The sequence below is a fragment of the Lissotriton vulgaris genome, chromosome 8 (genome assembly GCF_964263255.1).
Source record: "Lissotriton vulgaris chromosome 8, aLisVul1.2, whole genome shotgun sequence".
NCBI lineage: Eukaryota > Metazoa > Chordata > Amphibia > Caudata > Salamandridae > Lissotriton > Lissotriton vulgaris.
The window spans coordinates 1,236,237,495-1,236,262,572 of NC_141696.1; the positions used below are offsets into that span (position 1 = coordinate 1,236,237,495).

The 25,078-nt window shown below is 49.2% G+C and overlaps 1 protein-coding gene across 2 annotated transcripts in view; it reads right to left on the bottom strand.

The window, feature by feature from the left end:
* The window catches only part of B3GLCT (beta 3-glucosyltransferase), a 1,059,223-nt gene that overhangs the window by 676,780 nt on the left and 357,365 nt on the right, over nt 1-25,078 (bottom strand). For both annotated transcript variants that reach the window (XM_086935136.1, XM_086935137.1), the window contains exon 5: nt 7,153-7,229. In XM_086935136.1, coding sequence (XP_086791262.1) covers nt 7,153-7,229 — 77 coding nt within the window. The remainder of the gene's footprint in view (nt 1-7,152; nt 7,230-25,078) is intronic.

Below are 25,078 nucleotides of genomic sequence, written 5' to 3' on the forward strand. Positions count from 1 at the left end.
AATACTTGAATCTGATTGTTCCACACCATTTGTTGTTGCCGTAGCTAAATTTCTTGCATGGGCATGGACAATTCGCACACGCACTTTAAAGTCAAATGTAAATGAAATGGTGTTGCCCTAATCTAATCATTCTACTGTATGAATTGTTTTTAAAGAAACTATTTTTAGAATTAATTGGAAATTTTCCTGTATTTTTCATGTATAATATTCGACTGTCATTGTTTAATATGTGTTTTAGAATTATTTTTAAATGTAGTATTTATTGTAATAGGGTTAGGAAGGATGCTTTTATGACAAATGTCGAATAAAGCTTTGAAATTTGAATTTGTAGGCGGGCCTCTTCTTTGGCATCATACGCCCAGTTAAAGGAACCACGTTCTATTTCCTCCTCCTGTGTGGGCCATAGAGATCTTTTGTCGTCACTCCACTCGGTCTGGTTAAGGGTGAGAGAGGGGTCAACATCAGAATCCACTTCCCACCAATTTAGGTGTTGCGGTCTCCGTCCGTCCACCCCGTTACAGGGGCTTACTCTATCCTTTTCTGATCCGAAAGCCAAATGGCGATTACAGATCAGTGTTGGATTTGAAAGCTGTACATTTGTGCATTCGTCACTGGTTCTTCAAGATGGTGATGTTATGTTACCACAACGTGTATAGCGCAACAGCTACCCCAGCAAAGGGGCGTCCCGGCACTGACAGCAGTGTAGTGTAGTTCCTATATTCCCAATAGGCTCTGCGCATTGGAATAACATAAACTATAGTTTAGACGTAGGACTTAGGTCGACTAGGTCTCTATTGAATATGTTAGACTTAATTGTGAATGCCAGCTAGCTCAGAGGTCACTAGAAACTTTCTTGAATACACAAGAAGGGATTAGTTTCTGACAACCATATAACATGACAACTTTGTTCCCCAAGAATAAGAAATATATTTTCAGAGTCGCGGAAACAATAGATGGCTATTTCACCCAGTCAATCGTGCATGCTTCGTTTCACCAGAAGTGCAGAGAAATAGAGAGACGGGCGTTTTCAATAAAAAGGTTATTTATTGAGCAATCTTCTTTCTCATGCAAGAGAAGTTAATTACTACAATCATAATACTTGCTATGAAGTAAAGTGCGTACAGTAAAATGAGTATTATGAAATAATACTGTAATAGCCTTTGTATGGTTTCTAAGCCATAAGATACTTAAAATGGATAAAATACATACAATGATAAATAATGACTAAAAGTACTCATTTGGTGCATCTAAAATACGCCTACCCAGGTCTACCTAACCTAAGTCTAGTACAAGGGAAGAAGTAAGTTAGGTGTAGCTTGAGTTAAATAGTTTCTGCCAAGAATCTATCCAATAATTCTCTAAGGGTCTAATCAGCTCCGTACCTTGGTTATAGAATGAAGGAGGTCTTGTCTCTCTCTCTCAGGACTCAATCTCCCAGTAACCCGCAAGGGTAGCAGGGAAACACTGGAGCTGGATTTCTCGGCAGGAGAAAAGACAGCGTCTCTCTCAGTGCGTCAGCAGGGAGGGTCGGCTTCCTTCGGCACTCGCATACAGCAGGGCGTCGGGCAAGTAGTTAATCGATCTGCTCCAAAACCACTGTGTGTTTTGCTAGGGCAGATGTGCGCATATTTATACCTGGAAGGTGCAGAGTTTGACGTAAGGGTGGACATAATAACGTCACTAAGAACTCAAAGTTCTTTACACACTCCAGGAGTTCTGGGACAAATCAATACTGAAGCAGGGGGTATTCCCGTACTGCTGAAGGCTGGTTGTCTTCAAGAACTCGTTGTAGTCTGGGAGCTTAGTGGAAGTAGCCATGCCGTATTTAGACTGCATTGGCTGTGTCTAAATATGGTTATGATTCTTATGCCTATATAAGGATATGATAAGTTATACCTATATAGGGCATGAATCTGGAAAATTACACTAGAGCCCTAGATACGTTACAACAGCAGAGCAACTGACAGATGTGGGGTAATGCTACAGTTGAGTCTTCCCTTCCTGCCGGAGGGGGACTTTCTAACCTCTCTGGATATGAGGGATGCTTATTTTCATGTGCCAGTGCACAGGAACTAGCAGAAGTTTCTGAGGTTCTGTGTGGGAGGCGAACACTTGCAGTTCCAGTTATTGCCCTTTGATCTCTCTGCTTCATCTAGGGTGTTTACCAGGGTGTTTGCTCCTTTTGTGAGGTTGTTGCATGCACAGGAGATCCAGGTGTTTCCGTACTTTGATGACTGGTTAATTTCTTCCTCTTCTTTTTCTAAGGCTCAATCTCAACTCAGGATGTCTGCAATTTTCTACAGAGGTTCGGGTGGTTGCTGAACCTGGAGAATTCCCATTTGATTCCCACTCAGGAACTGTTGTTCATTGGAGGGCTCTTCAATACCAGGATGGGGAAGGCGATCCTTGCCGAGCCACGCAGGATGACTCTTTTGAAGGAACTGACAGCGATTTTGGCCTTTCCCGCTTCCACAGCATGGCAGTGGTTGAGGGTGCAGGAGCTGATGACCGCTACTGACATGATTGTTCCTTGGGCCAGGTTGTACTTGGACCCGGTGGTGAATCACATCCTTCGCCTCTGGTGTCTGGGGTCTCAGGATTACAACCAGTCGATTCCGAGGGGCCGGGTATCTCCCAGCAGTTGGCCTGGTGGTTGGATGTGGGGAATCTCATGAAAGGTTCTCCATTTGTGCTCCTGGACCGGTTGGTGTTGACAACGGATGACAGAAAACTGAGTTGGGGGGCTATTCTGGCTAAGGATTCAGTTCAGGGGATCTGGTCAGTCCAGGAGGCTCGAATGTCTTCCAACTGGATGGAGTTAAAGGCTGTCCAGCTGGCCCTGGATGTTCTGTTGAGGACAGACAATACTGTGGTGGTGTGCTATGTGAACCATCAGGGGAGTGCGAAAGTGGCTTCCCTGATTTTTTTAGCTCAGCAGATTTGCCAGTGGGCAGAGATGAATTTGTTGTCACTGGGGGTGTTTCATCTTCCTGGGGTGTTGAACTTGGATGCCGATCAGTTGAGCAGGTTGTTTCCCTCCCTGTCCGAAATGTAGAAGTTTGGGGTGCCGGAGGTGAACCTATTTGGGACCCCGAAGAATGCATTGAGGGACAGGTTTTGCTCTCTGAGCCCATCAGACACTGTTTGAAGGGTGGATTCGCTGTCATTTCCATGGGGACCGAGTTGATGTATGCATTTCCTCTGATTGCATTGATTCAGAGGGTTCTACTGAAAATCAAGCTGGACAGAGCCTCTGTGATCCTGGTTGAGCTGCTCTGGAGCAGGCGGGCTTCGTTCCCTCTGTTATTACAGTTGATGGTGTTGCCATGCTGGAGGCTTACCCTGGACTGGGTTGTTTGCCTGAGAAGGCTCTCTTTATCCAGCAGTCTCGAAAACCTTCTACCCTGAATTCTTATGCCAGGCATTGAATTTCGTTTCAGGCCTGGTGTTCTGGCAAGGGCTGGTCTGCCTTGGCAGTGGATCCTGTGAAGGTTTTGGACTTTCTTAAGGATGGTTTTGATTTGGGTTTGGTTGTTTCCTCTTTGAGGGCTCAGTGGGCAGCTGTGCAAGCTTTTCGGTGTCATGACTGAGAAGTGGTGGTGCATTTTGAGGCCAGGCTCTTGAGGAGCTGTTTTCTCAAGAAGACTGTGGTTCAGTCCTTGGCTCCTGGTTGGGATCTGCCCGGTTTGAGCTGCTGGAGGAGGTTTCCCTGAGGTTTCTGACTATCAAGGTGGTTTTCCTCGCCAGACGTGTGGGGGAGTTGGGCTTGTTGCTGTGTTCTGAGCCATTTTGAGGTGCTATCCGGATCGGGTGGTTCTCAGGCCTGATCCTGCGTTTGTTCCTAAGACTCCCTCCTCTTTCCATAGTTTGGAGGAGTTGGTTTTGCGTGTGTTGTGTGCTGATCCTCAGTAAGAGGAGGAGGTTCTGCTACACCGTTTGGGTGTCAAGCCGGCCCTTGGAGTGTATCTGGATCATACCTGCCTGTTTCATAGAGTGGATTACCTTTTAGTTACTTTTGGTGTGGCAGGTCAGGCTCCGAAGCCTTCTGTTGCTACTCTCAGTAGGAGGTTCAAATGGGCCATTTTGGCGGCCAATGAGTCCCGGGGGGGGACAGTGACTGGGAGTGTGCATAGCTGCTTCCTGGGCTTGTTTGCAAGGGTCTTCCATGGCTGAGATTTGCAGGGCCAAAACAAAATTCTCTTCACACCTTTATGTCACATTACCGCTTGGTGGTGGGTTCTGATGTGAATGCCAGTTTTGGGGATGCAGTGGTGCGTTCTGTGCAGAGGGTGTAACTTTGCTGCTTGTTGATATTAATAAAGTCTTTTCTGCAGCTCTGATTTTGAAGCCGAATTGTTGCTTGAGTATCTGCTCACATAGTAAGGACTGTGACGGGAAGGTCTGACTAGGAGGTAATGGCCGGTTAACTACTGGTAATATTCTTTACTCCGCGTGTTAGACCTCCCCGTCACAGTCCTAGTTCCCATCCCTCCCTCCATGTTTCCTTCTTGTGCTTTGATTTACAGAATTTCCGGGGGTAAGGTCAATGGGTTATGTTCCACAGGATACGGGTGTGGCCAGAAGGGTAGGGATGGGAGCAGGGGAGTTTTCAGCATGAGAATGTCTGCTTGGAGGAGCTGTCGCTCACATACGTAAGGACTGTGACGGGGAGGTCTAAGACTCAGTGTAATGAATATTATCAGTAAGTAACAGGCCATTAACAGACTACACCTGTATGTACATTTGCTGCTGGAGTACAAATGATCCTCATGATGTAACAGTAAAGCAAAAACATCATGGCTTGCAGAGGGAGGTGGGGCTAGGGAAACTGCTTTGTATATTATTTGATGGCTAATAACCACAGAGATTTAGCTTTTTGTGTGCTTGTATTCAACCAGGCCAAACAAGCTAGAAATATGCAGGACTGATCTTGCTTTTTAACTAAAAATATAACCCGAATAGGAATTGATTTGGACTCGTTGATTAAAAAAAAAGAATAATCAGGATAAAGTGATTTCGCACCCACAAACTTGACTTGAGGTTCGGTAATGCCAGTATTTCTGGTTTGTAGTCAGCGGCGAGACTAGCCCCCAGATTCATCAAAGTCCTGTTTTGCGAGTCCTTAATAGCGAATTTTAAGAATTCGCTATTAAAGACTCGCAAAACGGGATGCATGTAGAAATCGCAATAATTATAGCGATTTCTACAGCTTCTTTATTTGCGATTCGCTAATTGCTAATCGCAAATAAGGATTGGCTTTCCCATTCATTCATATGGGCCTAAAGGCCCATAGGAATGAATGGGGAGTCATTCCTTATTTGCGATTAGCAATTAGCGAATCGCAAAAGGAAGCAATTCCAAGGGTGCCAGGGTGTCCAAAGGACACCCTGTTGCACCCCTGAAATGGTAATGTCCACAGGTGTTGCGCGACATGTGTGTGTGTGTAACATACAACTTAGAAAAATGCACTAAAGTGAATTTTTTAAAGTTTTTAAATATTTACCACGTAGTTAGACTTCGCGGTAAATAGCGGCCCCAGATAGCGATTTCGCAATTTTAAAATGGTTCATGAATTGCATTTAAGGAATCTCAAATTGAGATTCCTTAAATGCAATGAATTGCACTTTACGATTTCTAGATTTGCGATTTTTGCATTTGGGATGATGCATCCCAAATGCAAAAACAGCGCTCGCAAAGGGTCAGATTCTCAGAATCTGGCCCTTTGCGAGCCGATTCAGGTTTGATGAATCTGGCTGTAGGCCTCTTACATAGGAATCACTAAAAAAAGGTCAGGGTCCTATTTATTTACTCGTGTTTACACTGTTGAGGTGCCAGAGCACTTTACGTAGAAACACGGAAACATAGTCCACTCATTGTGAGGAAAGCAGATAATGAATAAATGAAGATCAGGAGGTATAAAACAGTTTCAGATAATACAAGTCAATTATATCAGCATAATAAGGACAGTCACGTCGTATACGGACTTCTGAATTCTGGACTGGTAGGTGACAAGTATATGGCACTTTAGGCGTGACCAGAGCTCTGAGTGGATAAAACGTGGAGGATTTCAAGAAGGCGAATGGCCAAAAAAACACGATTTTACACGCGGCCTGGCCTATGAGGGTGCAGCCGAAACCATGTAGACTAGAATTCTGTGCTTGATACAGAGTTCCACTGCCACCTGAGCAGTATGCAGGTGCATCTATGTGTTTTCTGCTAATGTATCGAAACATATCCCATACAATAAAACGTTCTCCCAAACAGAAGCCAGACATTGCCATTGCTCGAATTTGTTTTCAATAGCATATAAATTAGCAACAACGAGACTGTTCAGAAGAATTTGGATTGAAAATGTTTATATTCTGAAAATTAATCCCTTGAGAAGTAAGAGTTACAAAGGTCTGCTGTGGACGGGGAAGGGGTCTTGCTCGTGGCTGGATATCTGTCTGTTTTGTATCTCAGATGTCTGCTCATTCATCATTTCCTTTCTACCTATTCTTGTGTTTGTCCCACACACACGCATTTCGGTATATGTATGTTCTGACTGGATGACATGCACCCCTTCCACTGCTAACTTCAGGGAACTCTTTCCTTTTTCATTACTGTCTAGCACTCCAAGGGAGATCACGTGTTTCCTTTCTCTCTTACCAGCACACTGTATGTTTGTTCGACTTCCACAACACCTATCTCTGTTTTAAAAACTATTTTTGCAATTATGTTTAAGGGGTCAGGCAGATGCTTCAGTGCTAAATGATATCTGGCCTCTCGTTTCCATTTTTTTTTGTTCTGGCGTACACATTTTTTGTTTTGATTTACTGTTTGGCATGTTAGAATAATACATTAAAAAATAAAATGTATGTAATGCATCATGAAGCACATGTGCGCATGCGTCACGACACAAGCACACGTGTGTGGTCATTTATTCATGCCTCGACAGCCAACCTAGGGTTTCTGTAATAGATTACCATTGCACGATAGTAAGCCATGCGTTTTGACATATGCATTCTCAACCTAAAGGGCAATGGAAAAAAACATTGGCAAAGCTTTTTAATTATGCAAGCTGTGTGTAGATAATGCTTTTATTTATGTTGACAGGGAAATGATATCCCTAGTAAAGCCCAATCAGTAAATTATAGTTAGCGTCATACTTACTCTGGAATGACAGGAAGTACAGTCCACGCCCCTTTATGTCCATCCAGCTGATGCAGGAGCAGCACTGGAGGCAGTGTCTTCAAAAGGAAAAGGCATAAATAAATGTTGCGTGTTTCTTTAATTACATTTATTTTTCTAATACTGTATAAGTATCAAAAGGACCATACATAGATGCTCAAGGTGCTCAGCTTAAAACAGTTCAATTTTGCATATAGTACAGCTGTAGAACTAAGAGTTATCAACAAACCCCTGCAATAGTGTAAATCATCACCCTACAGCACCAGCTAAAACTTAGCATCATCCAATAGGCACTGATAAGTGCTAACAGGTATTGGGGCCTACAATACATGGGCAGCAAAATATGTTATTATATTATACCAGCAGAACTACTTACCAATTATCTTAATCACGTCAGGCCCAAGTTATTCATTGTCTAATTCCGGATAAAGGACTATCTACCTTATCCTAATAGAATAGGTTCTATTGAGAAACAGAATATACATTTATTTTCCCCAAAAGTCTCCCATTGTATGGGGAAAGAGGTCTGTACCCAATCATTACTCACGCATTTCGCCCCGGCATGTGTTGTTCCCATTGTAGAAAGTTAAAATGGACTATCAGAACTAACACGGGGTGTACAATTTATGCAATGTCATCATCAATAGCTGCAAAAGGCATAGTTTCACTTTGATAAATGCACAAAAGGTATAATAAACTCCACCCCACGCCCCAGGAATGAAAACCAAATATCAACATGATAGTAGAAGTGTCTTTTTGTGTACAAAATGTGCAATCTTAGCATGATGCGTCAGGCTGGAATTAAAATTCTTTATTTTTAATCTTTAATAAATCACAGAATGTTTATCGTATCTCAGCACAAGTCAAAAACCGTCCACACAAATATAGCACAGCATTTATGCAGTCTTAAAATTGACATTAGCTTTGTAACTACACATACTCCAATTTATTTGAATCTGAGACGAATTTCGAATTAGTGTCCATACAGTATGCCACATTGTATCATTGCTCAAGAGAGCAAATTGCTTCGCAATATAAAGCAAGAAACCTTTGTAGGCTTCTATAGTTTATATTTGTTATTTTTTAAAACATATTTTATTGAGTCATCAAACAGAAGTAAGACATGTAGTGAATTGCCGTACAATTTTAAGCAATATAGCAAATATATTAGCCACATCATAGGTAAAGTTAACATAAATGTGGAGTATCTGCTACACAACCAGGCGTGTGTCTAGTATTGTCAGATGCACAATATGACAATGTAGGTGACAGTGCAAAAAAGGGAAGAACATGTCCATATAACAAACCCTCCTACCCCGCCTCCCCAAACAAATCTGCAATATCACAATTCTGCAATTATCGATAATAAAGATTAGAGAAGGTCCCCTCGTTGAACTATCGGAGAAGAGCATACTGCTTGTCGGCATTGTCTGAACCATGAAGGAAGGGGAGGGGGAGCACCAGGAGTAGAAGACCCGACCCAATCAGCCACCAACCCACAGCACATGATCAGTCAATGTCGTCTACCTGTGTTTTTTGTTTTAAATTTGTTTTATTGATTTCAAAGAAAGAAAACAAGGGACAAAGACAGTGCATTGCAATATAGTGTCCATGAGAGCGTGTAAACGGCAGATTGAAGTAACCCCTTTGCATAAAATGCATATGCCCCGCCAAGGCTATCGAGCCCCACGGATGATCTGGGAGCGTGTCGTCATAACAATGCAAGGGCTTAGATAAGGAACTTTCATGAACCCGAGCTGAAAATAAAACGAGTAAAACCAACAAGCCCCTATCCCCCCCCAAACCCCCCCACCCCACCACTGTGCTGATTCAATTGAGTTAGAAGGAGAGTAATTATTGGGTGCTCACTGCGTCTCCGTCTCAGGCTCTGCGGTGGCATGGTCTGCCTCAGTTAGGCATAATAGGCGAAGGTATCTTTGGCATGTGATTTCGTTGAATTCCTGGGATAGGAGTGCTAACAGTGGTTGCCAGGTTGTATGAAATGTAGCTGTGGTCGGTGTGAGTGTGGCTTGGATACGTTCCATTCCCAGAGTGTACCAAAGTTTATGCAACCAGTCTGTGTGCGTGGGCCGGCAGTTGGACCCCCAGAGGGACAGAATATGTTGGGAGGCTGCCTCAATCGCCATACCCATTTGCCGCCCTCTAATGGATTTCAGTGGGAAAGTGAGCGTGTTCGGGAGCCTCAGAAATGGTGTAGGCCGGGAACCACGGGATTTCAGTGTCAAGGGATGTGTCTATGTCATTGAGGACCGACGTCCAGTAGGCTTTAACTTCAGTACAGTCCCAGAGGAGGTGCGTTAAAAGTGCACAGCTCGCCACACCCCTTTCAGCAGGTCGAGTTCCTAGAAGGGTTTCTTCTGTGTAGTCTGGCTGGGGTCAAGTACCAATATGTGGCGATTTTCACAGCTGTCTCCCTACCCGATGTGTTCCTAGCCGTGTGGTTGGCCCTAAATTGACTGCCACTCCCGGGTCTTTAGCGTTCTCCCCAATTCCACTTCCCATCGCCTCTGGCCGGCTGAGCGATATGCCTCAAAGGGAGGAAAAGCATCTTATAGATATCTGTGATCAAACCACGGTCCAATTCCTTTGTAACAAGCCACTTTTCAAAGCCCGCCATCTTCCTCCCAACGAAGGGACTGATCTCTGGCTGCATAAGCCAGTGCCGGAGTTGGAAATATTGGTAGAGCCGTGGCGAACGAATGTCATAGAATTGTGACAGGGAAGAATATGGTAAGAAGCCTTTTAAGTCAAAGAGATGCCCTGCTGATCTGCATGCGGAGCCTCGCCATTGCGAAAACATATGGGGATCAGTGCCCGGCAGGAAGTCTGGATTGTCAAATAAAGGAGTTAACAGAGACAGGAATGACGTAAGTTCCCGCTTAGTAGCTACAGAGTCCCACACCCCTAGTAGCGCACGCGTTATGGGTGATTTCTGTAGGTAACGTGGTCTGTGAGGACGCGGAGAAACGGTACTTTCCATAAGGAGGTCTGGGCCATAGCCCTGTCTTGGAAGAGCCACCTCTTCTCTGATTCGGGTCTGTACCATTCCACCAAGTATCGCAGCTGCGTCGCCTGGAAGTATTGATACAGGTTGGGAATCCCTAGGCCCCCCCTCGTCCATCCCCCAGAAAGCTAGCTGTCTATTCATACGCGGTCTATTCCCCGCCCAGATAAAGTGCTGAATCGCCTCCTGCAGCGGCTTGACATTCCAGCTGGGGGTAATATTGGGATAGTTTGAAAGATATATAATATCTTGGGGAGTGCTGACATTTTCAACACTGCAATCCTCCCTAGCATTGACAGAGGTTGTTGCTGCCATCGTCTAAGATCACTATGGAGCTTCTGAACGACTTTGGTGTAGTTTAGGGCCACCGTTTTTTCCGTAGAGGGCATGAGGATGGTGCCCAAGTAGGGAAGCTGTTTTTGGTCTAGTAATCCCCCTCCATATGTGGGTGATCCATGGTGCGTGAGGGCATTTTTACCCAGCGGTAGTATCATTGACTTCCCCCTGTTCATCTTGAGGCCTGACACTGTGCCAAAGGTCTCCACCTCCTCCAGAAAGGCCGGCACTGAATGGCTAGGCTTGTCAAGCGCCGCCAGGATATCATCGGCATAGAGGCCAATTGGGTGTGGCTCCCCGACGAAGATTATGCCGTGGATATTCGGGTGATCCCGAACCCTTTGTGCTAGCGGCTCGATGTAGAGAGCGAATAGGAGGGGTGAAAGAGGGCACCCCTGTCTGGTGCCCCGTTGGATTTCGAAGGGACGTGAACTCAGTACATTGATACAAATCTGCACCTGTGGGCGATGGTAGCAGCTTACAACCCACGCCCTGAAGCGTTCCACAACCCCAAAGTGTGACAAAACCTTTTCGAGAAAGCCCCAGTCCACCTGGTCGAACGCCTTTTCAGCATCGATGGCCAGGGGAACGGAGTCTGATTGTTGGAAGTGGACTTTGTCGATTAAGTGTAAGATGCGTTTGGTATTATCACTACATTTTCTGCCGGGGATGAAGCCCGACTGATCTTGCTCTATAATCCCCGGGAGACAAGGGCCAAGCCTTGAGGCTAGTATTCCCGTGAAAAGTTTGAGGTCGAGATTTAGTAGGGAGATCTGTCGGTAGGCGGAGCACTGGGAGGGGTCCTTGCCCGGCTTAGGCAGCACTATGATGTCCGCTTCCAGCATGTCGACTGGAATGGAGCCGGGTCCCTGGAAAGAGTTGAAGAGTTTAGTGAGAACAGGAGCGAGTATCGGGCAGAAAAGTTTGTAGAAGCCAGAGGAGAAACCATCCAGACCCGGTGATTTCAAGGGCTTGAGGCGGGAAATGGTGCTAATCACCTCCTCGATTCTGATGGGAGCATCTAAGGACCCTGCACTCGCTGAGTTCAGTGCTGTGACGGCTGCGCTGTGCAGGTAGGCGTCGGCCCTGTCTCCTGGCGGGGTATCGGCTGTGTGAAGAGAAGCATAGAAGTCCCTGCATGCACCCACTATTTGTGCCTCGTCGTGAATCTCCTCCCCTTCTTTGTTGCGTAAGGTTAATATTTTTGAGTGCTGGACTTTGGCCCGGAGCGCACTCGCAAGGAGGCGTCCCGTTTTGTTACCCCCGACATAGTATGTGTGACGAAATCTGAGAGCGGCATACTCGGCCCGGTCCGTGTCCAAGCCTGCCATTATAATCATTTATTGGCAGAAAAGAGCATTTAAAAAAACAGGTTAATAAAGTGTTTCCTGTTATGAAGTAGTGTTGTTTAATTTATCCCTTTATACCTTTTTGTTCTACTTATTCATCTAATTGATGTTCCTTGCCCAGGTATGGGAGGGTAATATGGGCAGAACCCCTGTTCATTTCACAGCCAGTTGAGCCCTGGCAGCTTTCAACTGTTTACAAATTCTTGGAGCTTCCGTGCGGCTGTGCACTCGTTCCAGCTCCCCCACTTTAATTTTTAGGGATTCTCGTTCGGCCTTGCGGTCTTTAACCTCCGCTGCCGAAATGGCTATCAATTCGCCCCTCGCCACAGTTTTCAACGCCCTCCAGCATTCACTGGTTTGTCCGGCCGGTCATTAAGCTCGAGATAATCCGTGATGCAGTTGCGGAGTTGGTGAACTATCTCTTTACCCTGCAGGAGGGTTTCCCTCAGCCTCCACCGACCGGGTGGTCTCTTGGTGTGTGGGACCCTGAGTGTTATTTCCACAGCGTCATGATCGGAGATGGCAGCTGGGGTAATATCCACAACCTCTACCCGGGTCTCCAACGCAGAGGAGCCTATGAAGTGGTCTAATCGGGCGTACGTGTGATGCATGTGGGAATAAAAAGTGTAATGCGAGGAATCGGGGTGTTTGATGCACCACATGTCCTTTGGCACTCTCTGTGCTAGCCATTCTTTCCCAGTCGCCGAGAAGGCGCCTGTGCTGCCAAAGCGGTGACCCGATCTGTCTTTCTCCTTATCCATCACCAAGTTGAGGTCTCCCCCAAGAAGTATAAAGGGGTCGGTGAGCTTAAGGCCTCCGACAGGGCATTCTTAATAAAAGGTTCCTGACCCGTGTTTGGAGCATAGAGGGATCCCACCGTCATGGTCATGCCTCCCACCGTGATATTGTGAGCCAGAAGCCTGCCTTTGATCTCCCCGACCTTGTCTCCCACCCGGCCATGAAAGTGTTTGGCAATCAGAATCGCGACCCCCGCCTTCTTCTCGGGTGTGGAGGAGAAAAACTGTTGGAGGAACGTGCAGGATCTCATCCTGTGCCAGTCCTTGGCAAGTAAGCGAGTTTCTTGGAGTAAGCATATCGCGGCCCCGAGTTTTCTAAGTATGACAGGACAGCGCGCCGCTTAATTGGGTTACTGAGCCCTTTTGTGTTCAGTGTAAGGATTTTCAACTTGGCTTCAGACATCACGGTACAGGGGGGGTGCTCTTTGCGTAGCTTGCTTGCCTCCTGTCACACTATGCCCTGCACATGGGCCTCAGCCCCTTTCAGCACACTGGTTCCCACTCGCCCCACCCCTGCCCCGCAGCGCACCCAACTCGCGCTCCCCAACCCAGCCCTTTGCCCTCCCACCTCCTCCTCCCCAGCCTCTTGAACTCATCCCCAGACTCCCAAAAGAAGGTAAGGACCCAAATCCTCTCACTCCGCCCCCCTCCCTAACCCCAACAAACCTTCCCCTGCTTGGCGTCATAGTCCCAGGCCTAGTGACACAGGCCTGTGGTGAAGTTCTGCAGAGGAGCGTGTAGCAGTGGCGACCTCTTTGCCCCCCCTCCCCCAAGCCAGCTTCATTGCATTGCTAAGGAAACCCCATCTCTTTAAGAAGTTAGTCTGTGGAGGTTGTGTCCTTTGAAACCTCTTGGATGGCCAGGGCTTGTTTCTGGGCAATGGTGACAGGATCTGGTTTCAAATCCATTTTGGGTGTGCGTCTGTGGCCGACTCTCTGCCACCCGCTCCTCGATGGCTGCTGTGAAGGACCTGGCGATGCAGAACCCTCCTCGTGCTCGATGCCCAGCAGGGAACAGGTGTCCTGGAATGATCTCAGTTGATGCAGAGTCCCGTTCCACTTGAAAATCAGACGGAAGGGGTGACCCCAGGAGTAAGGGACCCCTTTGTCTCACAGGAATGTCGTGACGACTTTAAATGCCTACCGTTTTTGAAGCGTGATGGCTGAGAGGTCATGAAATAAGGCCACTGGATGCCCTTGGTATTTGAGAGGCTGTTTCTGACGTGCCTCCCGCAGAATCCTTTCCTCCGGCGGGGGGCGGGCGCGCGTCGTGCCAGACCCACTCTGTGCGCTCTGTCTATGCGAATGGCAAAGTCTGCCGGTTCCCCTAATATTTCCCGGAACATTTCCTGCAAGTAACTGGTGATGTTTGACCCTTCTGTGGTGGATGGTACGCCCCGGACCCAAATGTTGTTGCGACAGGACCGATTTTCAAGGTCCTCTGCATGAGCTTGCAGGTCGACCTGTTGATCTCGTAGGCGGAGAAGTTCTTGCTGAAGTTGTTCCACTTCTTCGCTTCGGGTCTGGGCTGATTCTTCAACGGCCGCCACCCTTTCCCCCAGACCATCCACCTCTCGGCGTACCTCGCGAAACTCCCTAGCCACATCTTGCTTCAATGATTGAAAATCCTCCCGCAGAAAGTTGAATAAGGATTCTAGGAATGCTTTGGTGATGGGCACCTCCCCGTCTCCCTGATCAGTGAGTTGCTTTGACGCAGCTGGAGAGTTGGCCCCTTTCTCTCCCTTAGGGGGACCCTTAAGGAGCATGTCAGTGAGCGTGCGCCCGCCTCTTCTCCACGCACTGGCCATGTCTCGTTGCTGTCCCCTCGAGTTAGTTCACTCCCGGAAGCTGGGGATTGCCTGTAACGGCCCCTGTGTGGTTGGGCGTCGACCTGGAGCCGCCGCCTGCAAGCTCCTGGGCGTCCACGCGTCGGTTGAGAAGGGTGGGGAAGAGTGCCCTCAGCTTTGTGTCTCTCAGCAGGCCCCAAGCAGCACTGTGACACTGTGAAGGTGTTATCAGGTTGGAGAGGCACCCTGTCCCCGCAAGTCGCAGGTGCTGACCAATGGCACAGTGCTGCGCTGTGTCTCCCTCCTTGAGCTGCTCCCCCCTGCCTGTGATGTTCAAAAAAAGTCCCAGTGAGTGTGACCTGGGCCGTCTTGTGGGAGTGGGGGGGGGGGGGGAGGCGGGAGTTGGTTGGTGTCGCTCAATTAGTGCCCTGGACAGCAACTGGAGCACCTGTGCCGCGCCCTAGATGGAGGGGGGCATCTTGCGTCTGCGGGGGCGTAACGGTAGCAGGGCCCGGGCCATCATCGCCCCGGGGTCCTCGCCGTCTTGTCGGCACCCAGGGTGTGTTAGGCCGCTGGAAGGGCGGCCTGCGCCCTCGCCGGATTAGGCCGCCTGCCGTGGGCCTCGATTTTCCCTCAGGCTCAGAACTGCTCCCAGAGGCAGGCACAACGTTGCAGCTGGGATCCCTGTAACTCTCAGCCAGCGATGGGGAGTTTTGCGCCAGAAAAAGCTAGTGAGAGGGGACCGGCACGGGGGGGCCTCCGAGAGAAACATGCTCCTATGTCGCCATCTCAGCCACGCCCCCTGTCTACCTGTGTTTTAAAGTGTTCCAGCATGGCATCCCACTCCATAGTTATGGGCCATTTACGTGGCCCCCGGTATTCCTCTCTACGTAGAGATGCGGACCCCCCCATCTTCAGACCTCCTCACGTCAACTAGTCACCAGAGGCGCGGTGGAAAACTTCCTGTGGCGTGTTATCTGCCACTTGGCCAGCAGAAGCACTAGGTCCACAAATCGTGTTTCAGTTTTTAATGTTTTGGGTACAGGGTAGAGTCCCAATATACAGTGTTCTAATGTGTCTCAATGTGGTCGCCCTGTAAGGAACACAAGGGATTCCCTAATTTCCTCACAATAAGGGAGCAGCACGGGACAGGACCACATCATGTGCAGTAGATCTGCACTGTTGTTTCGACAGCCTGGGCATGAGGAAGGAAGCACAGGGAATATCCTGTGAAATTTTGAAGCCGTTAAGAATGCCCTATGTAGCAGTGAGAACTAACCTCGCGTTTCAGGGTATTAAGCTTGGAAATTCCAGCAAAAATCTCCATTCCGTGCCATGGAGTACGACCCTTGACCGTTCTAGGCAGGTCGCTCCCCACACCGCACAGCACCACCTGTGTGCATGCCGCAGCCCAGCTGCCAATGCTGCTAAGTTCGAGGTCCTCCTCCACCTGCAGGCTGCCATCTGCGCCTCATCCCTAGTGGCCAGTGGTAGGCCAAAGGTTTGCTCTTCCTCCCTGTATCTTGCTTATTTGTTTGTCTTTTTTTTCATTCCTCCTCCCTCTCGTGCCATTGCTGTGCCCTTTTGCCTTTTGTGCCCTTGCCTCATGTCCCCCGTAAATTGCTGATCAGTGCATTGTTTTATTTTTTCATTCCTCCTCCCTCTCGTGCAATCGCTGTGCCCTCTTGCCTTTTGTGCCCTCTTGCCTCGTTTCCCAGTAATTTGCTGATCTGTACAATTTCTTAAATTTGGTACTCATCCTCCCTCTTGTGCCATTACTGTGCCTTTGCCTGTTTTTCTTTCCCCTTTTTGCCTTTTGTACCCCTCGCCGTTCCTCACTCCCACTTCCTGCCGTCCCGTTCTCCCGCCGCTGTGCCCCCTGCGGCACCGCCTCTCCGCTCTCCCATTCGCCCGCTCCTACCTCCCAGCTGCTCCTCCCTCCTACCTCCCCTTCTTATGGCGGCCACGCCGCTGGCACGCCAAAGGCAAGCCCGATTGGGCCCGTCCTTGCCTGGACCATGCCCAGCGCCAGAAAACCTGGCCCCTGCGAACGCCACAACGCCTGTCTCCACTACGATGCCAGCACCCTCCATGCACTCAACGCCGGACGATCGCACGCCTGCTGCCTGGCCGCCCTGAAGTGCACCCAAGGACCCTTCTCCTGCCGGAACTGCAGCTTCAACAGCATTCGACCCGCCAACCCACCGACTAGGATAGAACCCAACTACCTCAGATGCATCCTTCTCAACACCCGCTCCACCCTCAAACACGCCGTGGAACTCTGGGACCTTCTTGACTCAACCTCCCCTGACGTCGCCTTCCTGACAGAGTCCTGGCAGAACCCCTCCTTGGCACCCGACATTGCCATAGCCATTCGAGACGGCTACAAGATCACCCGCAGGGACCGGACCAACGGAATAGGAGGAGGAATCAACATCGTCCACGGGAACACCCTCAGAGTCTCGACCAACACCTCCGACACCCCAGCACAGCCAAACACCTGAACTTCCAGATCCACACCGATCCTAACACCACCCTCAGAGTCCGTCTGGACTTTCTCCATAGCGGTCGCTCCCCTCGCTCACTGCCTCCCAACAGACGCTTTGCTCCCTGCTGCCTGCCTGCCCTGATAAAGCGCATTAAATTGAACACAGCGCCTGGTATCGTTTGCTTCTCATTTAATTTTTAGCACATTGGCCTTGCATTGCGGCGAATTTAAAAGTGCCTGAAAAGTGTTTTTGGGAATTTCTGTGTAACTGTACCTTGACTCGCACTCCGGCTGTGCCCCAGTTTTGATTCAGGTACCGGGCAGACATTTTGTTGTGTGTTTACGTGTGGCCCGTGTCTCCTCCCAGCTCCCGCCTCCCAGCTGACCCTCCCACGGTCCGCCCTCTTCCACTCTCCATTTAAGACAGATGAACCAACGCGCAGCGTCCACGCGCAGCAGTTGCGCCGAAGGTGCGCCAAAGGTAAGCCCGTCTACGCCCGTCCGCGCCTGGACCGCGCCCAGCGCCAGAACCCCCTGCTCTCCGCAAAACCCATTCCCCCGCATTACTTATGGCGCCGCAACCCTCTCAGCCCTTAACCCCGGCCGACTCCCAAACTGCTACCATGCCGCCCCAGCTCACACCCACGGACCCTTCGCCTGCCACTCCTGCAAGTTCGACTGCATCAGGACCCACACCAAATCCTCTAACTCCAAACAGAGCTCCGACACTAACCATCTAAACTGCATCCTGATCAACACCCGCTCAGTCCACAGACACTCCATTGAACTTTGGAACCTACTCGACACTACATCGCCGGACGTCGCCTTCCTCACAGAAACATGGATGAACGCCTCATCAGCGCCCGACATCGCCATAGCCATCCCGGACACCTACAAGATCATCCGAAAAGACCGCACCAACCAAACAGGAGGAGGCATCGCCATCGTCCATAAGAACACCATCTGCATCACAACCAGTTCCGACGACAACCTCGCTTCCGCCGAACACCTCCACTTCCAGATTCACACCGACCACAAAACCACACTCAGAGGCACCCTCATCTACAGACCGCCAGGACCCCGCACACAATTCAGCGAAGACATCGCTGACTTTATCAGCCCACATGCCCTCCCCTCCGAGAATTACATTCTACTGGGAGACCTCAACTTTCACCTGGAAAAGAATAACGACAGCAACACCTCCACCCTTCTGGATAACCTGGCCAATCTAGGACTCAAACAACTCGTAGACACCCCCACCCACAACGCCGGACACACGCTCGATCCTATCTTCACCTCCAGCAAGCACATCTCCTTCGATCACACCACAGCACTCCATTGGACGGACCACAGCTGCGTTCACTTCAACTACAAAAAGTCCACGACCCACAACCCCCCACTACCTATTCTGCGAAGAAATTGGAACAAAATCACCACCGAACAGCTCTTCACATCGCTTCACCAAAACCCCCCCACCAAACCATCGGACCCAAACCAAGCCGCCACTAAACTCACACAATGGATCACCCAGAGTGCTGACAAACTTGCACCCTTGAAAAACCATCTAATCAAGCAAGGTAGCAAAAAAGCCCCCTGGTTCAACGATGACCATAAGAAATCCAAGAATCTCTGTCGTACTCTCGAGAAAGCCTGGAGAAAAAACCCAACCACCGATAACCTAGCCACCTTCAAGAACGCCACCCGCAAACACCACCAGCTAATCAGATCCACCAAGAAATCAGCATTCAAGGATCGACTTCACAACAATACCCAAAACAGCAAGGAACTATTCAACATCGTCAAAGAATTCACCAACCCCACCGCCGGCACCAACGACATCTCTCCCTCCCAAGACCTCTGCGACTCTCTATCCTCATTCTTCCACAACAAAATCGCCGAAATACATAACAGCTTTGAAAACCAGGCCGAAGACCTGCCCACTCCACCCATCTCCGATCCAACACCGTCCTCTAACAACCTTCATGCCTGGAACCCAATCTCCACCGAAGACACCTTCCGCCTGATGAACTCCATCCACTCAGGATCGCCAACCGACCCATGTCCCCACCACATTTTCAACAAAGCAGACTCCATCATCGCACCCCATCTCCGCGATGTCATCAATTGCTCCTTCAACTCCGCCACCTTCCCGGAAATCTGGAAACATGCCGAACTCAGCGCCCTTCTGAAGAAACCCACAGCAGACCCCACGGAACTTAAGAACTACCGCCCCATCTCACTCCTCCATTCCCCGCCAAAGTCATTGAAAAAGCCGTCAATAGCCAGCTAGCCGCCTTCCTCGAATCCAATAAATCCCTCGACCCTTCACAGTCCGGTTTCCGAGCCAAACACAGCACCAAAACCGCTCGCATAGCAGCAACAGACGACATCCGTACACTACTGGACAACGGAGATACAGTTGCCCTCATCCTGCTTGACCTCTCCGCAGCCTTCGACACAGTCTGTCATAGCACCCTCATACAACGACTCAGCAACGTCGGAATACAAGGAAAAGCACTGGAATGGATCATATCGTTCCTCGCCGGAAGAACCCAGAGAGTCCGCCTCCCTCCCTTCAAATCAGAGGCCACTGAAGTCATTTGCGGCGTACCACAAGGATCATCACTCAGCCCCACCCTCTTCAACGTATACATGAGTCCCCTCGCATCCATCGCACGCCAACACAACCTCAACATCATCTCCTACGCAGACGACACCCAACTGATCCTCTCCCTCACCAAAGACCTGAACACCGCCAAAACCAACCTACACGAAGGAATGAAAGAAGTAGCCGAGTGGATGAAGAACAGCCGTTTAAAACTGAACTCGGACAAAACGGAAGTCCTCATCCTAGGCTCATCCCCCTCAGCCTGGGATGACTCTTGGTGGCCACCAGCCCTGGGAACCGCACCCACACCAACGGATCACGCACGCAACCTGGGCTTCATCCTGGACTACTCCCTCTCGATGACCAGACAAGCCAATGCCGTCTCATCATCCTGTTTCAACATCCTACGCATGCTCAAAAAAGTCTTCCGCTGGATCCCCACTGAAACAAGAAAGATGGTCACCCACGCACTGGTCACCAGCCATCTGGATTACAGAAACACCCTCTACGCCGGAACCACAGCCAAACTACAGAAAAAACTCCAACACATCCAAAACGCATCAGCCAGACTCATACTGGACATCCCTCCTCAAGCTCACATTTCCAACCACCTGAAAGATCTCCACTGGCTCCCCGTCAACAAGAGAATAACGTTCCGGCTCCTCACCCACGCACACAAAGCCCTCTATGACCTAGGACCCGAATGCCTCAATACTAGACTGTCCTTCCACACCCCCACCCGCCAACTTCGATCTTCCAATCAAGCCCTCGCCGCAATTCCGCGCATCCACAGATCCACCATGGAGGGAAGATCCCTCTCCTACTTAGCGGCCAAGACCTGGAATTCCCTCCCCACCCACCTCCGCCTTACTCAAAACCACTTCTCCTTCAGAAAGCAACTAAAAACTTGGATATTCGATAAGTAAATGCACCCGCCTCCCCAAGCGCCTTGAGACCCTCCGGGTGAGTAGTGCGCTATATAAATTTCTGAACTTGAACTTGAACCCTCGTCTACAGACACCCGGACCTTGACCACAGTTCAGCGACTCCATCGCCGACTTCATCAGCACACACGCCCTCGCCACCACAGACTACATCCTTCTCGGGGACCTGAACTTTCACCTCGAGAACAATAACCGCAACTCCACCACCCTGATTGACACCCTCACCAACCTCGGACTCAGACAACTCATCACAACTCCCACCCACTCCGCCGGTCTCACGCTTGACTCCCTCTTCTCCGCAAGCTCCCACGTCTCCTTCAACCACACCACCAAACTCCACTGGACCAACCATCGCTGCACCCACTTCACCTTCGGGAAACCCACCACGCACCACTGCACCCAACAAATCCCCCGCCGCTGCTGGAGCAAAGTCACTGAAGACCAGCTAACCAGCACCCTCGCCTGGAGCCCACCTGCAGACCCCACCGGCCCAGACTCCACCGCCCGCTACCTCAGACAATGGATAGGCTGCTAGGCCAACACCCTCGCCCCGATCAAGAAACCCTCCAAAAGACACACCAGCAAGAAAGCCAGCTGGTTCACTGAAGACCTCCAGGCCTCCAAGCAAACCTGCCAAAAGCTAAAGAACAAATGGCACTGTGAACAGACACCGGACAGCTAAGCAGCCCACAAGAACGCCTCCCGCAGACACCATCACCACATGAGATCCGCCAAAAGGACCTCCTTCAAAGACCGCCTAGACAACAACGCACACAACAGCAAAGAGCTCTTCAACATCGTGAAGGAACTCTCCAAACCCAGCTCCAACACCAATGACATCCCACCTTCGCCAGACCTGTGCGACTCCCTTGCCACCTTCTTCCATCGCAAGATCGCAGACATCCATGACAGCTTCAATGCCACGACCATCCCGACAACCACTGAGACCTCCGTCCCCATGGCCACAAGCCGCATTGATGTCCACTTGAGTGGTGCACGGTGTCCCCGAAGGTGATGTGATTTTCAGGATTGGGGTGAGAGACATTGGTGAATTATCATGAGAGCCAATAGTGTTCCTGCTCTATCACCTTCAGAGTATCTTCTGTATATATGATTTATGACCAATGAGTCTCAAACGCTCCAGAAGCTCCGCGTGTGTTATTCCAGTGTCCTGGAGGATGCCTAACTTTGAGGGGTGGTGTTCGGCCTCATGTTCTAGGTGCCCTAAATGTGTTTCTGTGATGCAATGCCTGGAGAGCGCCTGCTGTAGTAGTTATGGACCCCCCTGTATCACTACTTTGAAAGCTTCCCACTTGACAAGCAGCGTGGAGGCAGTTCCTTCATTATCTGCAAAATTAGAGTCTATGGCAGTACCAAGGGTATCACGAAAGACTGCGTCCTCAAGCAGTGTGGGTTGCGTGTGCCATGTCAAAATAGGCATGGGAACCCTACCCCAGGGCAGGACAATCTCAAGTGGCTTATGGTCTGAGAAGGTCTTCCCCAGATGGGTTGCCCCTGTAAATTTCCCAACCATGTGTGATGTTCACAAGATAAGGTCCAACTGAGTATGCAGGCTATGTGGGGGGAGAAGGAGTACTCATGCATGCCTCTGTTATGTTCCGTCCAAATATTCAACTCCCTAGCTTGTTTGGTGGCTCTTGTGTGGCAGAGTGGGGTGAGAGAGGTCAAGCTCGACATCTAATACGGCATAACAGTCTTCTCCTACCAGCCAGTCAAGTATACACTGCCTAGAACCAACAATTCCTCAACCACTAACCCACAGATAAATACAAAGCACCCATTCACGTCAGTTTTAACGTCCTGTGCCTCAAAGGGGACCCCTGCCCTCAAACAGACGGCCACCCCACAGGGGGACCCAGAATATGTAGTGATGAATAATTGGCCCCCTCCATTTGTTGCGCAATTACGTGAACTCTGGAACAGAGAGATGAGTCTACTGTAAGTAAACTATATTCCCATTACGATTATGGAGTTGCACCAGGACTCTATGTAGTTTGTGAACTTATAGTGTGGTGGTGCAATTGACTTGAGAGTGTAGTAATGTTAATCACTGTGGCAGGGACCATCTGATCATATTGATATGCACAGTAGGCAGAAAAACAAATACAACTACAAAAATGACATGTTGTAAATACTAGGTCCACTGGAACCTTACTTTCAACAAAAAAAAAACCCAAATAAATATTCATTAATACTCAAGTAGAGTATTGGGTAATTGCTTGTAGAGGGGGAGCCAACACCCTTGAGAAGGAAAAGGATCACCCCCGGGGTGGGAACCACAAGTACTATATAGACATCATAACCCAACAATGAAATTATCACAGACTGAGATACCCTAACCCCAACCACTTGGATGTGATAAATACAGGTATTCATGTAAGGGCATGGCCGAAGTACAAACCGCAATGTATACCTGTTGTAAGTCACAAACAAGAAGCAGAGGCCAAAAAATATGAACCCATTATACCCTCAAAGTGCCCCCTCTCACGTTGTCCCATATGTGAAGAATGAGAGAAATGAGGGTTGAGTGAAGATGGGAGAGATATAGACAAAGAATGGGAGGAGCAAAAAAAGGAGGGGGGAGAAAAGAGGGAGATCACAATAGCAAAACATGTATCTGAACTATCCGCCAGACATGGCGGTGGAAACAACAAGGCAGGCTCAATCTGCGACAAAATTCAGTTTAATAAATCAGCAGTCTGTGGCGTTACGGTGGGGAAGAGCGCCATACTTAAATTTGAGTCTGAGTTGGCACTGTCTGAGGCGCTGGAAGGTGGTCATCGACACTGCGAACCCAGCGAGGACATAGTTGCCAGGACAGCCCTCCTGCCCTGCCCTCAACGGCCTTCTGTGGAAATGGTGCAGCTGCAGAAGCTGTCCTACAAGGCAGTTCATGTCTAACAAAGCAAGAAAGCACATGTTCTTTCCTTGAAGGGTGCTTCATGGGAGGAGGCAGTTTCATGTTGGGCTAATTTTGCTCCAGACAGTCCCATGCAGCATTTGGGGAGTCAAAGAATAATGACTTTGGGTCATGTATAACTTTCAAACATGCTGAATACATCAGGGCGTAGGACAGGCCATCAGTGCCCAACTGTCTTTTGACTGCCAAGAAGGAACCATGTTTCCTCTGTACTTCCAAGGTATAATGGGGTAATAAAGACACTGTGGCACAGTCCATTGCTGTGGGAGTTTGAGTTTAAAAATATTTATATAGCGCACTTTCACCAGCGGTTTCATGGCGCTGCAACAACAGACCCCCTAGGGTGGGAGTGACAGAAAATAATAAAAAGGAAGACAAAAACAGCAAGTGATCTAGTTAAAAGATTTAGCAAATAGATGGGTTTTGAGCTTTTTCTGGAATTGAGGGTAGAGAGATAAAGATCTAAGCTCTAAAGGCAGGAAGTTCCATAGGACTGGGGCAAGGGTCGCAAACTTCGATCCTCCCCATTTCTTCCTCCGGAAACGGGAGACTGACAGGAGGGATTGCGTAGATGAGCGTAGTTCCCTAGTTGGGACATAGGGAACGATCTCTGATGTAATGAAGGCCGGAGCCGCGCCCAGTCGTGCTTGAAAGGTGAAAGAAGCAAGCTTAAACTGGACGCGTTCACGAACAGGGAGCCAGTGTAAGGATTTGAGAAGGGGTGTTACGTGATGGGATTTTGGAAGATTGAACACCAGCCGTGCCGCCTGGTTCTGGATCAACTGCAAACGCCTTAAACTATATGCAGGTATACCTGCATATAGGGCGTTGCCATAATCCAGGCGGGAGATAACCATCGCCAAGATGATCAATTTCAAGGCATCAAAGGAAAAGAAGCGGGATACCTTGCGTATGGTGCGTAGTGACAGAAAAGAAGAGGATACCACAGAGCTAACCTGGGAGTGACGAGTGAGCTGAGAATTAAGTTTAATACCTAATGTTTTAACTGAGGTAGAAGGGACCGGGGGAGAACCAAGGGAAGGGGGCCAAAAAAGTGAAGACCAGGGACTGGATGAACCACCCGTCAACACCAGCTCTGTCTTGTCCGGGTTGAGTTTCAAATGGTTGTGGTTCATCCAGTCCCGGATAAAAATCATAATAGACTGGAAATTTAAGATGGAAGCAGGGGAAGAAGACAGATTGAAGACAAGTTGGAGGTCATCCGCATAATTGTATACGCTGACCTCCATTTGCTGCAATGAAAAAATAAGGGGGGCAATATAAAGGTTAAACAAAAGAGGTGAAAGGGAGGAACCTTGGGGGACCCCGCACTGAACTTTCTGGAAGTCCGCAGAAAAATCACCCAGGCGAACAGCCTGGGTGCGGTCCCTCAGGAAGGAGGATAACCACACCAGGGCGGTACCCCCGATCCCCGCCGCCCTGACACGGGAAAGCAAGATGGTATGGTCAACCGTGTCAAAGGCGGCTGAGAGATCGAGGAGGACCAAAGCCTGGGCCTGGTTGGTATCCATTCCCTCCCTGAGGTTGTCAAGGACCGAGAGTACTATGGACTCCGTAGAGTATGCGGGGCGGAAACCAGCCTGGCGAGGAGCCAAGACCCCATACTCCTCCAC